At 41.0% G+C, this 25,900-nt stretch overlaps 1 protein-coding gene across 2 annotated transcripts; it reads right to left on the bottom strand.

Annotated features, from left to right (window-relative positions):
- Nucleotides 1-13,185: 13,185 nt before the first annotated feature.
- LOC121854576 (UNC93-like protein) lies at nucleotides 13,186-23,762 on the bottom strand. 2 transcript variants are annotated; one of them, XM_042349258.1, is made up of 9 exons: nucleotides 23,374-23,762; nucleotides 21,206-21,290; nucleotides 18,279-18,465; nucleotides 16,655-16,898; nucleotides 16,129-16,252; nucleotides 15,537-15,762; nucleotides 14,838-14,997; nucleotides 13,772-14,039; nucleotides 13,186-13,571 (listed from the first exon to the last, which is right to left on the bottom strand). In XM_042349258.1, the coding sequence occupies exons 2-9, from the start codon at nucleotides 21,270-21,272 to the stop codon at nucleotides 13,312-13,314; spliced, it is 1,536 nt and encodes a 511-aa protein (XP_042205192.1). In that variant the 5' UTR covers nucleotides 21,273-21,290; nucleotides 23,374-23,762; the 3' UTR covers nucleotides 13,186-13,311. The 2 variants fall into 2 exon arrangements, with proteins under 2 accessions (XP_042205192.1, XP_042205191.1); XM_042349257.1 differs by having other exon boundaries at nucleotides 23,675-23,748.
- Nucleotides 23,763-25,900: the final 2,138 nt, after the last annotated feature.

Here is a 25,900-nt window from a genome sequence, read left to right as displayed (position 1 = left end):
CCAATATAGTAGGTGTTGTAGAACTGTTGTACAAGAACAGTATTGATGGATATGACTTGTTTACGAACCTTTCTCAAGAAACTTGCAAGAGGGGTGTGGTTATCTATGCTAGGCAAGACCTTAGAGCCAGCCAGGTGAAGGTACAGGAGAGGATGTTTCTGAAGAGTCCAAGTGGTGCAAAATTAAACTAAAGGGGAGAGGACTTACTTATTGTCGGGTGTGTCTACAGATCCACAAACTGTAGCTTACCAAACCAAAAAAACTTAAGAGCCTTAAAAGACAATGCAGCGATGCTCAACCCCAGCCACCTCCTTACCATGGGGGACTTGAACTATGGCGACATCGACAGGAGAAATGAGTCTACGCCAAATGATTTACATAACCCCGCTACTCTTTTTGTAGAAACTATGAGAAATAATTTTCTGTTCCAACATGTTAAAAACCCAACGCATTACAGAGGGAAGCAAACACCCAAGCCACTAGACCACATCATAACAAACGAGTAGGGTATGGTGGCCAAACTGGAACACCTAGCCCCAGTTGGCACCAGCCACCATATAGTGTTGTCATTCAGATTTAACTTTTGCTTAGTTCACGACAAAACCAGGCCAAGGTGCAAATATTACAATGGAAATTACGATGGGATGAGGGGTATCCAGTGGCCTGACTCACTGAGGAATAAGAACACAGACACTATGGTGAATGTCATAGCCAGTAAAGTGAACCATTTGACCAAGAAATTTATACCCAAGACTAAACCCAGTGCCTCTAGGAATACAAGGAGTCCACTGCATATGAACCAAGCGGCAGTCGACAAAGTTAAGAAGAAAACCCAGAAATTCAAGGTGTGGGTTAGGTCAAACTATGAGCAGGACAAGAGGATGTATGCAAGAACCAAGCAAAGTCAGAGTGCAAAAGGGTTGAAAAGGAGTTCCAGAGGCTGGTTGCAAGTGAGATCAAGTCAAACCCAAAGGCATTTTACTGCTATGCAAAGTCGAAATTGAATACAGAGGTATACGGGTAGGAGTATCGGATCTGGGGCTTGAAGACGGTAGTAACGCATATTCTGACCAGTTTCTTTTCCTTAGTGTTCACAAGAGAGGATGCGAGCAATCTTCCTGCGTTTGAAGACAGACGATTCGACACAGCGCTGACCCACATTGTGTTCACAGAAGGCTATAAGAAATAAACTGTCAAAGCTAAAGGTTCATAAGAGTCCTGGCCCTGACATGGTGCATCCTAGAGTGCTAAAAGAGTTGTGCAACGAGCTTGCTGAGCCCCTAAAGATCCTGTTTTGTAAATGCCTGGATGAACAAAAGGTTCCCAGTGATTGGAAAATGGCTTATGCGAGTCCTATCTTCAAGAAGGGCGATCGTCACTCCACGAATAACTATAGACCAGTATACAGTAGTAGCAAAGTACAGTACTTGAGAGCATTATAAGAGATGCCATGATGGCGTATCTACTACGAAACAACCTTACCATCACAACAGTTGTCACATCTCTCTCTGACAGGTTATTACAGTACATCACCTCAAAACTGCTACATTATTCTGACTTCTTTAACTTTAGGGTGTGACCTTTAGCACAAGACCATTAAATGTGTTTTTAATGTTTGAGTCTGCTTCATCAAATATGGCTTGTTGATTTAATACCAATTAGTAAAAATGGGTGTAGACATACAGACATGCTGGCTATCTGATGTGGGGTGGTGGTGGTGATGATCAGTCATTAGATGGACAATATGTGTTCATATTCTCCATGATGATTTATTCTCAGTAAAATATAAAAAATTATCTTTAAATAAACTGTGCTATCATTGTACAGTGGTCCCTCGGTTAACGAACACAATTCGATTTACGACCAGCCGCACTTACGACCTGCCTCAGTTGTACCAAAATTTTGTCACATTACGTATTTTCGAGTCCCAACACAGAGAAAATTTTCGATTGTAATTCACTTTAAAATGGCTGGTAAACTTAAAATTGAGAGTTTTGTGGTGCTGAGAAGAAAAAGAGACACCCATTTTAGATTTTCTATGTATTATTTAAGCATTTTCGACTTACGTTCATTTCGACTTACGACATGGGCTTGGATCCTTAACCCCGTCGTAAGTCGGGGAGGAGCTGTACTATAATGTGATACAGGTGATTAATTTTTATCTCTTGTGCAAAATATATGATGCTTATATTAAAATAATTCACTGTCTTGCAAGGATTCCAGCAATGCAAATTATATTCTCCTAACTTTAGTCTGTGATATTATATAAGATAAAAACTGTAAGCCTAAAACCCTGGCTGGGCAGATGAGGGAGAGGGAGGGAGCAGGAGGTGAGGTGATATGTTTGACAGTTGGAGCCGAAGGTCTAATGTGTGTTTATTTATCAGTCTGAAGAAAGCGAAATTGATGACCCACCCAGCCCTGTCTCCTCCTCTGTTTCGTCAAATTATTGTAGTCTCCATGTTTAATTACAAAATTATTGAGGCCCCGTGTGCATTCAGCTGACCACATTAAAGGTAAGTGCACAGTAACACTTTATTCATTTTTCATTATTGATTACTTTTACTGTACTGTATTTCATTTTAGAATTTCTATGTATTATTTTTCGCTTTTTCGACTTACGACCTGGTTGTCGGGATGGAACCCCGTCGTAAGCCGAGGAGAGACTGTAGATAAGAAATTACCATTGCAATCAACATAGTTGCCAACTAGACATAATCTTGACAGCTCTGTCCTCTTGTTCAACCTTATTACTGTACAACCCCATGTTGTACTGCTCCCCCATTATAGTTATGTTTTTCAGTTCCACTGTAATTAATGTACATACAGGTATATATAAATAAAAAAGAAAAACTAAAAAATATAATAAATAAATATTGAAGTGATAACTGTGGTAACATTATGAGATGTTCTTATTACCACCATGCTATTGTACTTTTCCAGATGATACTAAATGTTACATAATACTTCCTTGAGATAAATGTATAGCATATATCAGGTGCCTAAAAGAGAGCTCAGGTTCTCAACTGGCTCACCCATGTTAATATTGTTATTATTATCCACTCTGTATCTGTGTTTTTCTGGCTAAATAAAGTGTTTCAATTCAGTTTCAAATTAGGTGTACAGTAAGTCCTCGTTTAACTCTGCCCCGATAATGTTGTTTTGCTATAACGTCGCTACTCTTTAGATATCCACGATTCGGGCAACGTCACGCTGATTCGGTATTACATTGTCACGGACTACTTTGTACGGCGCATCACCCTCTCTCATCTTGGCGCACTACGCTGTCTCGTGGAGCGTCACAGCGTCCCCAGCCTTTGTTAGGCTATCACAGCAGTCGTGCGTGTTTAAGTGTTTTTGCTCTAAATACTGTACTGTACTGTAACCATTCGAAATGGCTTCCAAGCACCCATCAAGTGCTAGAGATGCTAGTGTTGTGAAGAAGCAACGTAAGACCATTAGCCTTGCTACGAAAATGGAGGTTTTAAACCGTTTTGAGAAAGATGAACGTGCAGTGGACAATGGTGTTGTGCTAGGTCTAGCCCCCACAACCCCCCATCAGTGAATACAATACAAAATGATGTAGTTTATTTATCTTTTCGGATGTATAATATATACTATTTCCAATAAAAATTCCATTGAATTTCTGTCGTGGTCCCTCGGTTAACGAGTTACCTTCCATAAGATTCTTAGCTTCGGTTAACGAGTTACCTTCCATAAGATTCTTAGCTTCGGTTAACGAGCAATCCCTCGATTAACGAGTTTCTTACGAGCCGACCTCCACATGTTTTAGCTTGCATTTGGCGGTCCACCAGCTGTAGTATTAGTCTGCCAATACAGTAATCGGTTCTAGGGCTTAAATTCCTTACCCTTTTAGTAAATATCAAGAAGTTTATACTATTCAATAATTTTAAAAGTTTAATATTAAATTTTTTAGTCATTTTAACAATTATTGAACAAAATTGAAGGTAGGGTCACTAGTTTGTGGCATGCCATCCAGCCTGCCAATACAGCATACAGGCGTCTGTCTTTTCAGTGGAGGTAACATCTTGCTTGAGATTCTTCAACTAAATGCTTTTTTTCTGTGTTTACAAGCAAATTATTGGTCATTTTGAAGTTTATTTTACATATTGACAATATATAATGCAGTGCAGTGTTGATTTAAAGAAAATAATCTTGAATTACACCAAGAGAACTAAAATTTTATGGGTGAAATGGCGCCATGGGGTGACTTCTCTTCCACCCCAATGCCTTCTCTTCTCCCTTCTCCTCCACCCCCATTCTAATTCCCATCATCATCATCATCATCCAGGAGCCTTCTACATACACACCTCAAAGTAAGTGTACTTTTCTACCTTTTTTGTTGAATTTAGGCAATTTTCGGTGAGCTGGAACCAATTACCCAAAAACCCATTGAAACAATGGTTTCGGTTACGAGCAACCTTCTAGAACGGATTGTGCTCGTTAATCAAGGGACCACTGTATATGTAATATATTTTATGGGGCACATGGAGGCTGGGGAACGTACCACCAATATTTTATCTATTTCTTTTGGGGAAAATTTATTCCGTTAACGTTGTTTCCGTTAATGTCACGGTTTTCAGGAAAGGAACTACAATGTTAAGCGAGGACTTACCGCACCAACACAAGGGATTTCATGCTTTTTTTAATGATTTTAACTGTTTCTGAAAAAAGACAACAATTAACACCTTCATTGAGGGTTGGGAAACTGTAGCAGCACTGGAGCTTAAGCCTCTATGTAACCAACACTAACCACAAACTTAAATTTTATAGACTGGTGATGAAATGTCTGGCTGAAGAAATTGCCTAGTAACAAATTGTCCAGTGGTGAGTAGTCCTAAAATCCAGTGTGGCAGAGGAATACACAGGTCTTCCAGCCAATGGACTAGCTGGGTGTCAAGTGTGAGGTTTATTGCATACAGCTTTCTTTACCCCCCAAAAATATGGCCCATTTCCTTTGGACACAGACAGTGTTGAATGATAACAAGTGGATGAGATTTGTACTGGGGTCCTGATAATGAGGGGGTTAATTATCAACCTTTTAGTTAACATAAATTTCTATTATCCTGCAGGTCCTTAGCCCCAAGGATAAGGGAGGGACAACCTGTACTGACATCCTACCTGTGTGGTCCTACTTCTGGTGCTTCTGTCCTTTTCACTACTCTTGCATTAAGTTTAACATTATAATCAAACATTCACTAAACTTCAGTGTCTTTTGTCTTCTTTAAAGAGGAAACAAAACTATCAATCTACAACATATCAAAAGGGGTAGAATTAGTAAGTGCTACTCCAAACTTACGAACTGACTGGACTTAATAATAAAGTAGTTTAGCAAATCAAGAAGCATACTACAGTACAGTCAAAGCAAACCAAGGCTTTAATCTCCCAGCTCCCTTACCACCATGCACTGAAGAAGAGTTTGAAGTCATTAGACAACTTCATAGCTTTTACAGAAAACAGTCCATCATACTTGTTGACTTTTTATGATGACATTTAACCCAACCAAACCACTTTCCTCTATCATAAATTGTTTTTAATTTCTTAAATTTTGTATTTCATTCAACCAACATGTTTTATAGGATTAGTATTTCTCTTTTCTCAAATCATGTTAAATAATGAGAACTAATTAACCATATTTTTTGTGCATTCCATAAAACTTTACATGCCTTACCTGCTTAAGGTTGGTTTTAACAGGTTTGACTTTGCCCTTGGCCTTGCGAGGGGCACCGGTGCCTGCCTTCCTGTATATTGGATTACCAGACTTGAAGGGATTTTTAGTGTGTAACTTGTTCTTCCCCATCACTCGACTGTTGCACTCTGAAATATGGAACACTAAATTGGCATTATGGTTTTATTAAGTACAGTATAACCCAAACTACCACTCATAAAGCACCTATATCTATTTCCAGTCTTCAGTCTTGCCATACTCACACTTGGGAAATAGATCAATGATAAACAGAGAAAGACCAAGGAGGAGATACTCGTAGACTGTGCCAGTGTAGATCTATGTTTTTCCCATCAGTAACTGAGGTGGAATAAATTTTTCTTCTAAGTGAGTAAGAAAGAAATTTTCTTCCATAGAAATTATTTCTTAAAGTTGCTCTTTGTCTCACAAGCTGGTGTATTATGGAATATTTCTTGTGGAGAATTAGGTTACCAGAGAAGGTAATACTACCTGGATGAGAGTGGTCTGGTCTTAGCAGCTACCTGACAAAATAAATTCATAGAAGATAATAAGCTTTCGTACCTTGAGAAACCTAAAACAAAAATAAAATCTTGGGAATGTGTTTTACGTCACTTCACTTTTATGATTTTTTTTTCTGTATGCAGAGGAGCTCTTGACCCTCTGTCCACCAACCATGTTTATACCTTCTTTGGAATGGCCAATTGTTCCTCAGTCTAATATAATAACTGTTGTTCTTTCTGAGGATTCTATTGTTAAAAAAGGATTGTGATCGAACAGCAACTCAAGTTATTTTATCAAAATTTATCTCTAAAACAGCATCAGCAGATTAATTGAATACTGTACAGTACAGTATATCTTTCCTGAAATACTGTGGCAAAATATTTAAAATGATTTCAATCATGACATCACTGGTGCCTTAAATACAAGTAGCACATATTCTTACAATCTATAATGTGAGAGGTTTGAATAATAGACCAGGTTCTTTGGAGACTTTACTCTTGCAGCGTCAGACAGTGACTGGCAACCCGGCGCTGCCACAGACAAACTCCCGCCTGCACACATGGGAAAACATATCGTACGTTGATACTCCATCTCACACTACAATTTTTAATTCATAAAATAAAGAAAACCCACATAACCATACCCAACTTAACCAAACTTAAAATATTACTTATTTCTTATTTCATTCTACAAAAACAATGAATTTCTGTCTGTGAAAAGAACAATTCCTGGCCTAAACATAGTGCTGGTGGTAAGGCCGTATTTAGGGCCAATTGCAAGAAGCTTCGTGGTGTATACCATGCTGTAGTAGCCCCGTGGTTGGTGTGCAAGAAGCGTTCTGGGCTAAAAAAAAAAAAAAATATGTACGATTCGTTATTGGAACTGGGAGAATTTCGGGGTGCTGTCACCCCCGCCCGATGACCACTACGATGGAACTATATTTTAAAACCAAAAGAAAAGAAATAGAATTGTATAAATCTGCAAAGGAATAGTATTTTTTATAAGATATCCTTCATATAGAACAGCACATGAAGAATTTTATTGTTCTTTTTAAAAGAATTCCATGTTTGTGTGGGAACATCTGCCAGCCTCTACTTGACTCATCGTTGCTTATATACTCCAAATTCTCTTAACCATCATAAAAGGTAAGCCTTTAAGATAACTAATCCAAATAATTTTGGTGTAAGAATGTATGGAAATCAAATTAAGCTTAAAAAACGTCAGAAGTAGCCTATTTGAAGAGTGGTGAGAACTGCTCCTTCTCAGATGGTGAATGACGTCCCTTATCAGGAATAATATCGACCCAATTTTTGAAATGAGTGCAATTAATAACCGTCCAGCACTACCAAAATAATTATTTCATAAGTATAAATACTTAGTAGCCTAAATTTCATATTTTAATAAGTCCCAATATGCCAGGTAGTTCCCAGGCATGTTTCATCTGAGTATCAGTTTAACCACAAGTTGTTACTATTAGATAAATTCAGTGACCTAACTTCATGTTTTATTTTTTTATTCCCTTAGTGACTCAATGTATTACAAGAAAGAACTACTTTATGACTTATTTGGGCCAACAGTTGGAGTGGTGATATTAATTAACTTTGCCATTGACAGTGTTAGAATCAAATGTAGATATATTGGCTTTGTATGTCCATGATTTCAACAAAAATAAATAAGTCCTTCTAAAGTAAATGGAATTGATGATATTATTATCTTTTTGGCCATCCAGCGAATTTAATGAATTTAAATTGACCGATTTTTACCAGTTAAGTTAGGTTATGTTTGATTAGTTATGTTGGGTTAGGTTAGGTTAGGTGACAATGAAATTATGTTTTCAAATACCAAGTAGGTGGATGACCTAAACAATAATTTTACCCAATTGATTATGAACTCTCGGAACAATCTGCCAGAAAGTGTTGTGACGACACCGAGTGTGAGCTCTTCGAAGACTAGACTTAACAAGTACTGGAGCGGGTTCAGGTACATTCAGGAGCCAGTACATGCCCAGTACTTAACAACAGTGTGGCTAACGAGCTGATCAGTGGTGAAGAGGATAAAAGTAAAAAAAATAAGTAAGACAAAGCTCATGCAAAACGAGCATTAGAAAATACATCTTCAGACAGAAGGGGTAAATCTATGGTAATGGTCTACCAGATCAACCTGTGGAATCAATAACAGTACTGTTCTTCAATATAACACTAGACAAGACTATCAAGAACAATGAGGGATCTTACACAGGCTACTGGTCTCCCTCCCTGGGTAAAGACACATCTAGTTTGGATGGACTTTGAGTAAACTTTCCTTCGTTACTGTCCACCTCTGAGTATCTTCCTATTTTACTAACCTTAAATAAATTATATTAGTGAATTCTAATACCCATACCACTCAAAAGTGCCGTCCCCCTCAGAGTACCGTCAAGTGTCAGGCCACAACACGTGTCACTGTTTACACCAGCGGCCAGTGTTGCCAACTCGGATTAATGTCGCTAGGCTGGTACCTAAAATTAGCTAAATGTCGCTAAATCTTCCATGGAAAGTCGCTAGCTATTATTCCCCCCCTTTCAGTATAAATAAAATGCATTGTGTAAAAATACAAATAATATTTTTTTTAAAGGTTAATGTGCACACTTACCTATTATTCAATAGTAATTGCATCCCAGTCCTCTTCGTAGTGTGAACAATTGTAGAGCTGGAAGCATGTGAAGTGCTTGGTTCAGGTTCTCTTGTAACTGTATGCCTCCACAGTCCCTATCTTTCTTAAAATATCACTAGGAAGTTCACAATAGGTGTTCTATCTTTTTAACCCATACTTTATTGTAAGAATTGTCTTTAATGTCGATAGTTTCATTTTGTTGCGCAATTTTGATTTCACAAAGTTCATATTACTAAATGTGCGCTCTACATCTGCGTTTGAATGCGGAAGAGATAAGGCAGCGAGTGCAATTTCAGCCAGATCATGGTAAGGGTTTTCACCGGTCGCATCTCTGTAATTTGCCACTTCTGGCCACAATTTTAGGGTGTTAGATGCATGGACGGGCTGACATCAAGTGATCAGGAGATAGACGTGTCCCTCCTTCTGTACCACGACCCGTTCAAATGTATTAAACTTTTCTTATTGTATATTGTCCCTGTAACCCCGTTGCTATATATTATGGCTCGAAATTAGGAAAACTGAGTTTTCATGGACAGTCCAAAAGTATCCAGAAAGTCGCTAGACTTCTGTGGATATCTCTAGGTCTGGGACAAGTCGCAAATCGCTCTAAAATGTCGCTAGAAAAAAACAAAAAGCTCTAGATCTAGCTACAAAGTCGCTAAGTTGGCAACTCTGTTTACACCAGCGGCCACCCCACACCTGTACACTTACAGTTAATAATAAATATATATAGTATATTTTAGATTGTATACAATAAAAATTAGAAATTATAGAACGATTAAAAAACAAATTTAATTTAGGTATTACAACTTGATAATATACTTCATTATTAATGTTTTATGATAAATAGCAGATGCTCTTTTGCAAGTTATAGTCTAGTACTAAAATAATATTATTATGCCGAGGCATAATTTCGTATTATAATTGTGTAAACTCGGTCTTTTGATTGTTTTCTGTGAAATGCAGCAGTTATTTTGATATATTGTCGTGGATTCCTCCCCTACAAACGCCGTTTGTCGCTGACTGCCGATCCTCGGACTCCCCAGTGTATGCCTCTGGTCTAGGTCAACCAGTGCCGCCTTACATGACGGAGGTCAACTATTAAGCCACGCCTACCTCCGCTACATAAGACCTGACCTCGTGGTGACCTACCTCTCTTTCTACCTACAGCCACTCTTCAACCAACACCTCCTCCTCCTCCTCCTCCGGCTGCCTGGCGGTCCTCGCTCCCACCGGCGAGCATGGCGACCCACAAGCTGGTCCTCCTCTGAGCACCCTCACCAACCAGCTCTCTCTACATCACGCTTGTAACCATGCTGCCTTCCCAGCACCAAGCTGCATTGTACATCTATTACAACATGTATACAGAGAGCACATTGTGAGTTTCCTTTCTCCATCCCATCCTGAGTGTGAACCAATATCTCATAACCCCACAATATGGCATCACGAAAATTGTGACCAGGTCCCAGGTCCCAGGTCCCAGGTTGCTGATCTGACTCATTTACACACAATTGCAGGGTCCTAATTGTTTTTCTTACCTTGACAACACAACATATATACTGTATATTGTTTCTCACTTTTGATCTTCCTTCATTTTTGTATTAATTTATGGTTATTTATTATTACTTATTACGATTTTACTATTTTATTTTAAATTTTGTATTTTAATTATGTATTTTATTACTATGAATTATTATTATTATTATTATTATTATATTTTCGCCCCCCAGGCACTCGATGTGGGTCAGTGACTTGTGCCGGGGTGGGCTAATCCCCGTAAAAAAAAATAAAAAAATAAATGTAAGAATATTTTATAATGTATTACATAGGAATAAAGAAAGGAATATATAAGAAATTAAAGGGAGGGGAGGAGCAGCTCAGGGATAGGTATAATGAACTATCTAGGAATGTTAAGAAAAATGTAAGGAAGGCAAAGAGAGACTATGAAATCAAAATAGCAAGAGAATCCAAGGCGAATCCCAAGGGATTTTTCCAGGTATATAGGACAAAGGTCAAGGACAAAGTTGGGCCTTTAAAGTCAGGGAGGGGAGAAGTGATCGATGACAGTGAAGAAATAAGCAAAGCATTGAACAGCTACTTCTTATCAGTTTTCACAGAAGAAATTTGAGATGAAATTCCAGAGGTGGAACTGATATTTAAGGGAAAGGAAGAAGAGAAATTAAAGAATATCACTATCAGAAAAGAGGATGTTCTTAAGAAGATAAATAAGCTAAAGAAAACAAAATCCCCAGGGCCGGATGAAATTTTCCCTCGAGTCTTGAAAGAGTGTAGGGAACAGATTAGCGGACCCCTCGTAAACTTATTTACAAAATCATTAGACACGGGAGTTGTGCTAGACTTGTGGAAACAGGCAAATGTAGTACCCCTATTCAAAAAGGGAGACAGAGCATCAGCGTCAAATTACTGGCCGATCAGTTTGACGTCAGTAGTGGGGAAATTTCTTGAATCAATTATAGCAGATAGCATCCGATCGCATCTAGAGAAAAGAAAATTGATCTACGAATCTCAATATGGGCTTACAAAAGGAAAATCTTGTCTAACAAATCTGCTAACGTTTTTTAGGAAAGTCTTCGAGGTAGTAGATAATGACGAAAATTACTATGTTATTTACTTAGACTTTAGCAAAGCATTTGACAGAGTACCGCATCAGAGGCTTCTGAGAAAAATTCAGGCTCATGGTATCGAGGGGAAAGTTTTAAATTAGATAAAATCATGGATCACCGATAGAACGCAGAGGGTCAGCGTAGATGGTGTTAAATCTGAGTGGGGCCGTGTAACCTGTGGGGTTCCCCAGGGGTCAGTACTAGGCCCACTCTTGTTCATAATCTACATAAACGATCTAGATACTGGGATCAGCAGTGACATAAGCAAGTTTGCGGATGACACCAAAATAGGGCGGCAAATGAATTCAGGGCTGGATTCAAATGCTTTACAGGAGGATCTAAATAAACTGCAGGGGTGGTCTGAAAAATGGCAAATGAAATTCAACACCAGCAAGTGCAGCTTACTTAATATTGGAAGAACAAATACTTATAATATATACAGCCTTAACAACATCAACCTAGAGAAGTCGACTTGTGAAAGAGACCTAGGGGTACTTGTAAGCCCGGACCTACGGCCTAGAAAACAGTGCGTTAATGTTCGAAATAAGGAAAACAGAGTATTGGGTTTTATATCTAGAAGTGTAAGTAACAAGAGTGCAGAGGTCTTATTGCAACTATATCTTGCGCTAGTCAGGCCGCACCTCGATTATGCGGTTCAGTTCTGGTGCCCTTATTATAGAATGGATATCAATTCACTAGAGTCGGTGCAGCGAAGAATGACGAAAATGATTCCGGGACTTAGAAACCTTCCATATCAGGATAGGTTAAAGAAACTAAACTTGCATTCCCTAGAAAGACGAAGAGTGCGGGGAGATATGATAGAAGTATTCAAGTGGGTGAAAGGAATCAATAAAGGTGATATAGATAAAGTTCTTATAATATCCGAGCAGGATAGGACTCGGAGCAACGGATTTAAGTTGGATAAGTTTAGGTTTAGGAGGGAGATAGGAAGAAACTGGTTCACAAATAGGGTGGTGGACGAGTGGAACAAGCTTAGCAACTTTGTAGTAAGTGCTGGAACTCTGGAAAGTTTCAAAAGGAGGCTAGATAGATTCATGGATGATAGAGAGTGGTAGTAACTCTCGACAGGAGCTGCCATGCACAGGCCAACCGGCCTATTGTAGACTCCTTATTTTCTTATGTTCTTATGTTCTAACAAGGCACAGTATACCTTTCATGATCATCAAAGCATTAAAACAGTATGCAGGATGAACAAGGCACAATACACTCTAGCTCGTGTGAACAAGACAGTATTGCATGTTGTAGGTAGTAGGCAGCTACCAAACAGGGGGGTACTACTGCCTGGGAAGATATTGGAAGCATAATGTGTTGTCTAAGGGTAGACCCTGCTGCTATATGGCACCACAAAAAATGTGACCAAGTCCCAAGTTGCTGATCTGACTTTCTGCCTCATTTACACACAATTGCAGGGTCTCAATTGTTTCTCTTACTATTGTTAACACAGCATTCACATATTGTTTCTCGCTCTTGATCTTTTTTTCATTTTTGTATTTCTTTATTATTATTATTATTATTATTATTATTATTATTATTATTATTATTATCATTATTATTATAATTACAGTGTTGTTATTATTATTATCATTATTATTCAATAATTTTATTTTAAATTTGTATTATTTATTATAAATTTTATTTACTATGAATTATTATTAGTAGTAGTATTATTATTAATATTATTAGTATTACATTTTCGTCCCCAGGCCCAGATGTGGGTCAGTAACCTGTGCCCGGGTGGGCTAATCCCCGAAAAAATAGCTAGACAAAACATACGCTCACTACCACACTCAAGCATCACAGGGAGAGTCAAGATCTAACAAAGAGTCGATCAAGCGTCATAACGTTGCCTTCCTTGTCCTTCTTCAGGCCTCCCATCTTCTCCAGGGCCTCAACGACGTAGTAACCGACGATGCCCACAAGGAGGGAGATGATGAGGATGTTGATCTTGGCTTCGATACAGAAGACGGTGCTGCAGGCGTAGGCGATTAAGAACCCGAGCGACTCCCATAGACGGTAGTTGCTGAACGCTGCTTCAGACTCTCCGGGGAAGATCACACCGTACAGTGCTGTTGAGGGATGTTAACCTTAGCATATTAGAAATATATCGCCGGTGAAAGATATAGAGTGAAATACCGGTATAAAAATCATCATTGTTATGTTTTTCACTGCAGCTCAATATCTTGCAATCCCTTTATTTCAATCATATCCTCAGCATGGGTAAAGAAAAATGTGGGGGACATTGAAAACCGTATTGCCAGAATCTTACAGTTAATCTGCGTCTGCCAGACGGCGTCAGCCGACCCCCAGAGGCCGGCGATGATAAAGAACCACAGCAAGTCGTCCGGGTGTGGCAGCCAATAAATGAGAACGATGATGAGCGCCAGGTTGATGAGGAAAGCCAGGGTAAACACAGGCACACGCCCCACTAACTTCACCAGCCTGCTGAGCCCAATGGAACACAAGGCATCACACAAACCGTAGAATACGAGAATGTACCCCACCATGTGCAGGCCTAAACCGCACGAGACGTAAGCCTGGAAAAAACATTGCTAGCATTAGTTTTTTTTCTCCAGAGCACGGCTATATCAAGATACTCTCATCACCACTAACGAGTTCAGTTTTCTTCCTGTCTCTTCCTTAGTGTAAAGACTACTACTACTGCTACTACTTTGCTGTCACCAGGAATCGAATATGACGATGATCAAGTTATGAGTTATTAAAGATGTCACCTTCGTTGATGAGCTCTTAAGTGAATCGAGAGGCTGATTCAGGACTGACAGGGCTGTCCACAGATGTAACACGTGTGGGGGGCTACATCTAGTGCTGGAGGGATGGAAACAGCGTCTTTCCGGTACTGGTGCTTGTCTGCCTTGGTGTGCAGTCTGGCTAACTCAAATGTATTGACATCTTGTGTGGAGCTCCTCCAAACGTCATGGTGTGGAGTGCGGCACTATAACCGCATCCAGCCCAAAGGAGCACTATTGATTGTTTTAAGAACAACTCAGTCCCAACCATTGTAAACATTATGAACAACTAGTAGTTAACCAGTGTGTTCACTCTCAGCCACTCTTACTATGTTGAAATGCCCTGTAGTATAACCTCCCCACTTTGTTATTATATATCGTATTTCTATCACTTATGTTACCTGTATATTATTTGCCAATCAAGTGACCCATTCTCCAATTATGCAACTGTTTTTTCAGCCCTTTGGCTGTCATGTTCTTTTAGTAAACCGTTAATTAATAATAATAATAATAATAATAACAATAATAATAATAATAATATTATTATTATTATTATTATTGTTATTATTATTATTATTGGATGCTCACAGCAGTATAGTCAGCGGTTAGGAAGCCTTGCTCAAGACCAGACCAGATGGTGATGGGGACGATGAGCAGCTGGTACGGGTGACGCAGGTGGTTGAAGGTGGCCACCAGCAGCTGGAGGCTGCTCTTCCCACTGCTGCCACCATCTTCAGTGTTCTTAAACCTGAAGGCACAACCACATGATAGAAGTTTCTTTAGTGTCATTATGTAATGATCGACACATTTGCTACTATTATTGTTGCTTTGTCTCTGGTGTGACTATTCATTTGCCAACCACAACACAAATGCCAGGCTAAGTAATATGCAACGGCACGGATGGAGCAAGCTGGCTCTTGATTCAGTCTTACTACAGGCTACAAGAGCTGAGATATTTCTGGGGATATATTCTGTTCTGATATAACAACTGTTAGACCGTTCTGATATAACAACTTTTAGGCCATTTATAACTGGAAGGAACCTGTGTGCATTAAAACAAGCATCACTGTCAAATCTTGGGTTTATATGAAACAAGAAAAAACCCAGAGATGCAGAGTCCCACACAGTGCTGATCTGGGGTTTAAAGTAATTTTGTTAGGCAGAGGTTCGGCAGAATGGAAATTCAAGAAAGAATACCTGGACCCTACCTGATGCCCGCCATCCAAGATAACTGAGCAATATTACTTACAATGGATTATAGGAACAAGGAGTCAATGGACCACCTACCTACTGAGAGGATCCAAAAACACGAGAATGATGACGCCGGAGAGGAGGGAACAAGCGAGGTAGATGGAGGCCATAGTGTAGATCTGCCAGAGAGGCGGACCTTCCCTCTCGCCAGGGTCGGTGCTGCTGGTGTTGTCAGTAGAACCAGAGATGCAGAAGTTGTACCCGCAAGACTCCAGTGACACCTCCTGTGTCCTGTTGACATCCTTCACACCTACTGACAACACTGGTGGAGGTGTGAGACTACTGGTAGAGTTGATGAGAGAAGAAGAGGCAACATCGGGAGAGCTGATGCGAAGGAATAATATTAAGAGAAAGATTAATAAAGGGAGTAGGAGAGATTATGATAAAGAGAAGACATGAGAGAAAGAACAAGAAATAGAATATGGGAGATACACAGAAAAAAAGGGTAGATAGAGAAAATGGAGAAAGAAAAGTAAAAATCAAACAACAAAGAAAGATTGGGAAAGAAGAGAGAAGGATCTTAGTAACAGAAAGATAAAGTGACATACTGTAACTAGTCATGACGTGTAACAACAGTTCACGTTCCGTTTTAAGTATTAAAAAAAATACTTCTAAAGGGGACATTTACCAAGGGAAGCGATGAGGTTGCCCCACACCTGCGTCGACTGGAAGAACATGAAGAAGATGCCAAAGAACTTTGTGATGATGATGTCCCTGCTATCACCTGCCAGTTCGCTGTATCTGGCGCCAACCTGCCCAAGAACAACGTTTGTTTATATCAAAAGCTATCATGGAAAACTAATTACTCTTACACAGAAAAGATGTCATTCTATAAAGCTAATTCCTAATACTGAGTGAGCTACTAATACTCAGTTGGTGGAAGCTATTTTGAGAATTACTGTAAACTACTAATTCGCAAGGGTTTCAGATTATCCTGTAAGTCGAACTGTTAATATACATTGAAGAAGCTATCATAAGAAACGAACTGCTGATATTCAAACGGTGAAGGTTATCTTGGAAGCGAATCACAAATACTCAATAAGCGGTGATCATCCTGGGAAGATATATGGTCTTCTTCTAAGATCAAAAAGCAACAACTTGAGTAAGATTCACCAATAATAAAGGTACAGTTAGTGTGGCCCAATATTCTGTACCTTGGTTAAATAAGTACATTTTGAGGACCAGAGCGGGGCTGCCCCAAGACCCAGGATGATAGCCGTGGGCACCAGTGTGTAGGCCTCAGGGTAAAACTGAGCTGCGATGTAAGCCGAGTAACACAACATAGACGCCGCCATCGTGTACTTCTCCTTCAGCCTCACCAGCAGCCACGACGGTACGAAGCAGCAGGACAAAATGTAGGCTGCATATAGGGCAGTCAGCGAGGCCGTCCCGTCTACCCTGGAATATAAAGAGGCGAGGAGGACGTGTATACCAGTCCTGTGCCATTGCTGACAACATTGTGACAGCCTATTTTTACTGACGAAGGAATACCCTTAATGAGTGGTAATTTTGTACGACATGATGTTTCACTGAAATATTTGCCTGACCAAGAATACGAGTGAATATAAGTCCTACAGCTGGCTCTACTCCTGCGTTTACCACTTAGAGTTGCCAATCCTTTCTTTCCCTGAGGCCTGAGTGTAAGCTGCACCATTGCAGATGGCCATCTTAATCCAGTATGGCTTATCTTAATCAAACCATTACTGGCGTCTTTAATGACCAGTTTATTGAGTTATTGATGTTTCCTAGGACGGCCACAAAACGTTTTACGAAGTAACCAAATGTTTCCTAACCATGTCCTTCCCACCTGGGTGTCGCCTCCTAACCGCTTAGTGAACACCACAGTTTGCACTGCTAAAGTAAACTGGAAACACCAGTGAACATCAGAGAAACTCTATTTTTTAACACCCTTAACCAATAGTAATATCAGTTTGCATCATAAATTGCACATTTCATAACTACAATAATAATAATAATAATATATTTTTTTTCTTATTTAAACTCACTGTTTGACACAACTGAACAATATGGTTGTTGATTCTATACAGGTCTGTCGCCAGCTGAACTAATTTTGTTCACATCAAGTTTGTATTACAATAAATATGTGGTGCCACTTCCTGGTTGTTTTGATTGTTAATTAATCTCTTCAGTACGATGTTTTTTTATCTATTTATTATGGCTGCCACCAGACGATTTTATTCAGCTGGGGAAATTCAACTTGAAGTCAAGGAGTTAGACCAAACTTCTCTACTTCTACATGATATAAATTTATACATATCCACAACCTATTTGCACATAAATGCCGCCTTTTACAAGTAACACTTTACTTACAACATGTATTCATTCTCGTCTCATCCTATTTTAACTTTAGTATTTTCATCTGTTAAGTGCTAGACGATTACTGTACACTGAGGTGAGGAAACTCCGTCGGTATTGTAAAAAACGTTATTCTGCATTGTAATCTTCCCAATTGAGTTACTGCTCACTTTCCCTCCTCACACCCAAGACTCCTGTTGCCTCGGTAGGGTTGTAAATATCCTTCGTCCGTTGTGTCATATTGTTTAACACAAAATCGTAAAGATACTTTTTGGAGCAGGTGTAAATTCATAAATTTGATTGTAAGTACAGCCTTATATAGAGTACAGGTACAGTAATTATTCTATAGAAAGAGCTGGTGCCCTAATTCTGGACATGATAGGGAAAGTACTCATATCTAAAAACCTTGAAGAAATTTGCAGATTCTACCAGTAAGAAAAATAAACAGTTATCTCAACTCACTTGTTGATGGAGGACTGGAGGTTAGACATGGAGTTGTAGCTGGTGAAGAGGAAGGTGAAGGCCACGGAGATAATGATGATGTTCTTCATGATGGCGAACTTTTCCTTCCTCTCCTCCTCCGTGAGCTGTCGACGACTGGTCTCCACAGAACCGCTGCTAACATTTTCTTCACTCTTCTGCCGAGTTTCTGTTGGAAGGAAAAATATCATCGATCAATTGTATCCTGAGAGATTATTCACGATAAAATGACTTATTCAATGTGTATAATTATTATTGTAAACTCACTAATACACCAATCTTCCGGTGTATTTATGAAGTGTATAACAGAGTCTCTCCCTACCAACGATCTCCTGAAAAGAAGGTAGTTGATACTGTGGGGTTATGAGATATTGGTTCACACTCAGGATGGGGAGGAGAAAGGAAACGCACAATGTGCTCTCTGTATACATTTTGTATTGGATGTACAATGCAGCTTGGTGCTGGGAAGGCAGCATGGTTACAAGCGTGATGTAGAGAGAGCTGGTTGGTGAGGGTGCTCAGAGAAGGACCAGCTTGTGGGTCGCCATGGTCGCCGGCGGGAGCGGGAGCCGCCAAGCAGGAGTAGAGGAGGAGGTGTTGCTTGTTGGTGGCTGTAGGTAGACAGAGGTAGGTCACGGCACTTCGGCACCTGAGCTACCCTGAGAGATTGGAGCTCCTGAACTTGCCTTGCTTATACTACAGACGAGTAAGGGGCGACCTAATTGAGGTGTATAAACATTTCAAGGGGCACTACTCAGTCGAGTGTCCTTACTTGGAGCTGGCGGACGCTCGCCCCACAAGGGGTCACAGCTCAAGCTTGAAGAAGCCGTAAGTCCAGAAAACTGTGAGGGCAAACTTTTTCGGAGTGAGAGTTGTAAACTCTTGGAACAATCTACCAGAAAGTGTTGTGACGGCACCGAGTGTGAGCTCTTTCAAGACAAGACTTGACCAACACTGGAGCAGGTTCAGGTACATTCAGGAGTCGGTGCATGCCCAGTATTTGCCAACAGTGTGTAACAGAGACGTGACCGATCGCCCAAACGGCTAACGAGCCGATCAGTGGTGAAGAGGATAAAAGTAAAAAAAGTAAAAAGTGACCACCAGACCACAGTAAGCACAGGCTGAATAAGACGATACGTTACTCATAACATGCACCCGAAAAAAACGGTATTATGAACCATTATTTCACGCATTACTGTAATGTGTCGAGTAATACTTCAAAATGTTTAGTAAGAACAACAGAAATAAAATTAAAACTAACCTTTACAGATGGAATTTGAAAGAAAATATAAAACTCTTAAACATCTACAGTATATCTCTTATCAATAATGTCTTCACATATTATGGACATTAATGCTTTTGGGGACCCCAAAATAGTGGAGCCCTGGGCAATTGCCCGATTTGCACCCTTCCTCCCCCCATTAAAACCACTATTGTATACTGTGTATATCAGACATGGGGCCGACTCTCGCCTGCCACTGTCTTGTGGCAGGCTATCTAAACACTGTTCATCACTGATTCCACTTCTTTCCGAATCGAAATTGTCACTTTTGGCGGAATTTTGTTGACATCCAGTTGGGAAGGAGGAATGGAAGGGAAAGGGGTTGGGGGTATGAGTCAACAGTTGACGAGTTGACGGTCGGAATTTTTTCGTAAGATGGCAGGTTAATGGGTAAAGAAAACGCTAAAATTCACTATGGTAATTATATTTTAAAATAAATTAGGTCAATAAGTGTAAAAAAATATGGGTTAAAGTTGCTAAAAAGTCACGTGACTGTGAAAAGCTCTGTGATACACTCGACTGCCGGACCCGGAGGTGTGAAGACCGCCCTCCCCCTGCTGCCATTGTTGGCCAACTTTCCTGACCGGACCATCCGCCACTGACATCGTCGACAACATCTCACGAGCGTTTTCCGTTTATCGAGCATTAGTTTGCCCTCCCCACTGGTGGTGTGAGTGACCCACACTCCAGCTGGAGAGCAGCTATAGCGCGATATTCCCGACGTGGTTTGAGCTCTTTTCCTTCTACTACTATTTTTCCTTTTTTCGCTCTGGCCTAGGGACCTGCACCCTCAAAAGTGTATTCGTCCTGCGGTCCCTTCTGTTCACCTCCCTCCCAGGAGATTGTGAACACGAAAGGGGGTTGGAGCAAGCACCCATCCCTCTGTCGAGTCTTCCCAGGAAAACCGTGATCATGCCGGTCCACCTGGAAAGAGGGTAGCAAACCTCATCCATTACCCAATAGGCACACTTAGCTCACGTCTATAAGTGAGCAGTCACATACACTAGGAAGTAGGTTTCCCCAAACGGGGCTCTCGGAGAGAAGCTCAGGAACCACTCTACGACCACTCGGCCATCAAGGGCCTAACAGGTTTTGACCCTCCTGTGGTCAAGGATGTACAGTACAATAGTAATAATAATAATAATAAACGGTTTATTAATAGAGTTGCAACCGGTGGCTGAAAATATACAGACTTACATTTGATTTAGATATAATGATATAATATGAATTGAATACATTTACAGGGCTGTACAGTACATAAATCAGGAGTTGTTTATTAATTTAACAATAGATGGGATGGTGCTATTCTTATATCTATCGGTGAGGGCTCTTATGGGCTGAATTTTGTTGTAGTGGCTGACTGCCTGAGGTGGGTGGGGGGCTGCCGGTGGCAGGAGGTGGCGATGACGAGGGTGGTGCATTAGTTGGCTACCAAACCTTTCCAGTGCTTGGTGGTGTGTGTATGTATGTGTGAGGAATTTGAGAAACTTGAAAACAATGTTGGATAAGATTCATGTGTTTGAGAGTCAGGACAGAATGAGTATTGTTCACTACCCATACCTACAAACAGGTAAAGGGACAAGTAGAGGCTGATAATATAAAGTTTAACACAGCTTGACTCACTTACCATGGTGGGCGTCCTCTGGGCTAGTGAAAGCTGGATTGTCCATCCCCGGTCCACCGTCCTGAACCATACCGCCACCACCACACACCTGTACACCACAACACGTTAATGACTCTTAGTACAGGTACAGTAAGATAAAGGAAGGACTTACAATACAGAGGAAATGGAAGATGATATCATGGATCAGGAGAATTCAAGTTGCGCCCCACCCAGGACACATCGCTGTACACGCACGCACGCAAACAACCGAGCAAGATAAGGTGAGAGGCAAGGACCTACTTCCATGATACCATCCCACCATCACTGTATTGACGTGGCCATACAGCAACCTAAATGGGGAAATAATTTATATCAAAGGAGATTATTGATCAAAGCAGAGGTGAGGTGACAATCGGTAGATAGTATTATTAACAAGCTAGACGAACATTGTCATGCAATGCCGTGTGTGTGGTGGACGTGTGCCAAGTGAAGCTCCTCGCTACCCAAGGTTTAACCCAGGACACTTGCCCTGTCACAGTCATTTATTGAATCATGTCTTGTTTTTTATTTTGGTTTTAGTAATGGGCCCTTGCAACTGATATAGTGCCCGACTCCTTGCGTCACGCTGCATCACACACTACACTGGAACGGGGCGCCGGTGGTAGAAGCGGTACCGCCCTTGCCTTGCAAGCGAGATGTCACTGGTTCGATTCCCGGGCCGGTGGAAAAGTTGTTTGGACGTACTTCCTAGTCCCAATTGGTCCCTGTTCAACGAGCAGTAAAGTAGGTACCTGTTGTAAATCGAAAGTTGCTAATTCGTATTCAGGGACAAGTTGTTGGAGCTTCCAATAACTTGATGACAAAAAGGATTGGCCCTTCAGGCTTCCCTTCAGGCTCCTACGCCCTTAACTCATGAGACATAAAGGCAAGCATGAACTTAGCATGCTTCCCTGTTGGGCGCTGTAACGCTTCTACGCTTCACCTTACACAAGATGTAGGGGGGTGCCCAATAAAAAAAAAAAAACTACACTGGAACCTGCACCCACCTACCGCCACCACCTCACACACCTTTTGTTGTCTTCACGTTGGTGTCCTTAAAACCTCTTTTTTGTGTCATATTCGCCACTTATCAGCTTACTAGCCGTTTGGGCGGTTTATCCAGTGTTAGTACAGGAGGAAACCGTGGACCGGGAAGCCTGTGGTCTTTGGTAGTGAGGGTCACACTGGATAACACCCTTCTCACGTGTGTCGGGGCCGAGGCTCGAACCCTTGACATAATGGTGAGAGTTATGCGCGTTACCGTGTCTATATTTAGGACATCATCTATGTTCTTGGTGTATATTGACTGGCGAGTTTCTATGTTTTCGTTTTTAATTGTAATCCAAGTTGATGTTCCCTGTGTATGATGTATTAAATATTTTTTGTTCCAAATTTGTCTGTGATGTTCAGTGTTTGTGGTGCAGTCCGGGTAATATTTGTCATAATTATATTAACGTTCTCCATTTTTTTCAGCGCCTCTGTTGTTTCTTCATATTTGTTTCTCTTAAAACCACCGACAAATGCTTAAAATTTTGTCCACAGTGTGTGTACGTGTCCGACGCTGCCACATAACTCATTCGATTTGTCCAAGAGAAATAGCGAAACCAGTAATGATTTAATTCATGTGTCTTCATCTGTATTTATTTTATTATATATCAGGTTACGCGTATACCTCCTGGGTTATGAGTTATTCTGGAAAATAATTCCTTTACTGGTGACAACGATATCATGGTTGTGACACAAACTGCTTCTTACGCTCTGATGTTGACAGTCAGGTAATTTCACCTTTTTTATGCAAATAAATATGTTCTAGCTGTCAGTATTGTATTCCTTCTCTGCCGTGTATTTGAAATGAAGCAGTTTATACTTCATGCTGTTTACATTTTCAAGAGTAATCCAGCTCTCAAATGTCTCTCCCACTTCTCTATCATTACAAGGTATTGTTTATATTATGTAAGTTTCAATTCCACTGATAACATATTCTTTATAAGAGCTATAACCTCATAAAACATGTAAATCACGAAAAATATGGTTATTGTAGCCTCATTTATTAATCACTGTTCAAGTATCAGTCGCTGAAACACTGGTCTAGACACTCATAAGGTTCAGACAGTGTTAGTAAATAATGTGTACTATGACACTTGTGCCCTCACCTGTGTGCTCTTTCAGGTGAATCTTGGCTAATGATCTTGAACTGAAGGGTCCAGACAGGTGTTTGGCTCTATATGTAGATGGATCTGAATTGAAAGTTCGAAGGAGGTGCGACACTACTCCAGGTTACAGGTGACGTGTTACCTGAGCACCACTGTATCACACACACACACAAGATGTTAATACGAAATGTCAGTGTTTGCTTCCAAGAAAATGTTAACATTTGTTTTCTCTTTTAACCCAACGAAATAAGGAAACTATTTCATATTCTGAACAACTCTAACCACAAACACAAACTCATACACGAGTCACTAAGGTAAAAGTGAGGAACATCAGCCCTGCATCACCTCCCGTCCTGCTGCTCACCACACGACTGCATCAGTCTGAGTGAAAGTAAAGGAGGTTTCCGGAAAAACTCGTTGCCCGTGTTCGCTGGGGGAGGAATCATTTATATGATCCAATGTAATGACTTTGGGGACTTCACCCGCCATAGCGACACTCAACCAGGATCCATAAACTCAATATATACCTAGATTTTGCCAAGGCTTTTGACATTGTACCCCATGAAAGGCTAAAATTTAAACTGGGATGGTACGGGATTCGGGGAAATGTCCAAGTGTGGATAGAAGACTTTCTACATGACCGCAAGCAGTTTGTGGTGATTAATTGCACGAAATCATCATGTGTACTCGTTACAAGCGGGGTACCACAGGGAAGCGGATTGGGCCCGCTGTTGTTTGTTTGCTTCATAAATAATAATCCTGACGTTGTACACTCCTCCATGAAAATGTTTGCGGATGACGCCAAGTTATTTTGGGAAATCAAGAACCAAGCGGACTGTGAAGAGCTGCAGAAGGATCTCTGTGAGCTCCAAGAATGGTCGAATATATGGCTGCTGAGATTCATTGTCACGAAGTGTAAGAGGATGCACCTGGGGCGTGCCAACGGTAAGGAGGCGTATCATATGTCCCAACGGGACGAATAACTGCACTGTATGAGACTGAATGTGAGAAGGACCTAGGTGTGTATGTTGGCAATGAGCTGAAGCTCTCTGGCCATTGCGAGAAGAAGGTAAATCTGGTAACTAAATTGTTAGGTCTTTAAGGTCGTTCAGATCTTCAAGATTGAAGTGCTTCCCCGTCGGAGACGGTGAGGTTGACCACGTGGGCTTCAGCTCCACGGGCCTCGTGGTGTTCTTGGTTCTGTGTGGCGGGTGTCTTTTCTTGAGTTTTCTTTTCTTGGTTATTCTTTTCTACTGGTTTTTTCTTGTCTTGGGAGTGTACAGCAAGGAGGGCCTCTTTGTAGCTCAGTTTCTTGTCGAGTCGAGCCTTGGCTATCCTGCATTCCTCCTTCCATTTGGGGCAGGTCCGATCGGCGGAGGAATGTGGGCCGCCACAGGCAGCGCATTTTTTTACTGTGTTGGGGCAGACGGTGTGGCGGTGTCCGGGGCTGCCGCACAGGGAGCAGGTGTCCTCCTGCGCCTCACACTTGTTGACAGTGTGTCCGTAGTGCTGGCATTTGTAACAGCGTTTCGGTCTGCAGTAAGGCTTGACTGGCACAGTTACCCACGCCAGTTGAGCCTCCTTGGGTAAGGTTGTATGGTGTCCGATGAGGGCAGTGGTGTCGGACAGCTTCTTCACAACTTGGAGTTGCCCCTTGAGGAGCTCACTCAGCTCTGCTTGGTCCACGTGGGCTGTACGGGCATACCCTTCTCGGCGAAGGTGATCTTGATGTCATCATGGAGCTTCAGTCATTCCACCTTGGTGACCCCCACGATCTCATTAGTTTCAAAGAACTTCTTGAGAACTAGGAAGTTTAATTTCTTGGGGCAGGTCGGTGTATCCGGACGTATCCGCGCCACGTTATCAAACTCGTAACCGTTCATGGTGAGAGAGGGTTAGAGAGTGCTGCTGAGGCAGTCTGATGATGATGATGATAATGAAGTAAAGTGGCTGTCTCCGGCCTCGCATGGGTTTATATACCCGTGAGTTGCCAGAGGTGGCTACTCACGCAATGACAGAAATTACATACAAATCGACTGCAACACATTCGAAGATGTACATGAACACTGCTGGACTTATGATGAACATGAACACTGCTGGACTTATGATGAACATGAACACTGCTGGACTTATGATGAACATGAACACTGCTGGACTTATGATGAACATGAACACTGCTGGCCGGGGTTTGATATCAAACGATCTCACTTGTTAACACTTGCCTGAATGAGTGTAGAGTAGTCGCTGGTGCCTTTGATGAAGCTGGGTGAGATAACAGGTGGTCTCACGGCGTGTCACCTTTGATACAGTCGTAGTTTTGAGTCGTTGAGTCGTCCAAGCCCACCTGGGTTACACTTGTAATTATCTTAGCTTGTAAGTATACACAAGTGTACACAGGTTCGGTTATCTTCATTTGTGGTTCCTTGGTTTAATGTAAACACACGTGGTGATTTTCTAGTTATATTGGATGCTCTGGTAGTTACAGAATTGTTTGTTGACAGACTACTGAGCATTAGCTATTAGCTTG

This window comes from Homarus americanus, unplaced genomic scaffold (genome assembly GCF_018991925.1).
Source record: "Homarus americanus isolate GMGI-L3 unplaced genomic scaffold, GMGI_Hamer_2.0 scaffold54302, whole genome shotgun sequence".
In the NCBI taxonomy this organism is placed as follows: domain Eukaryota; kingdom Metazoa; phylum Arthropoda; class Malacostraca; order Decapoda; family Nephropidae; genus Homarus; species Homarus americanus.
This window is presented reverse-complemented; position numbering and strand designations above follow the sequence as displayed.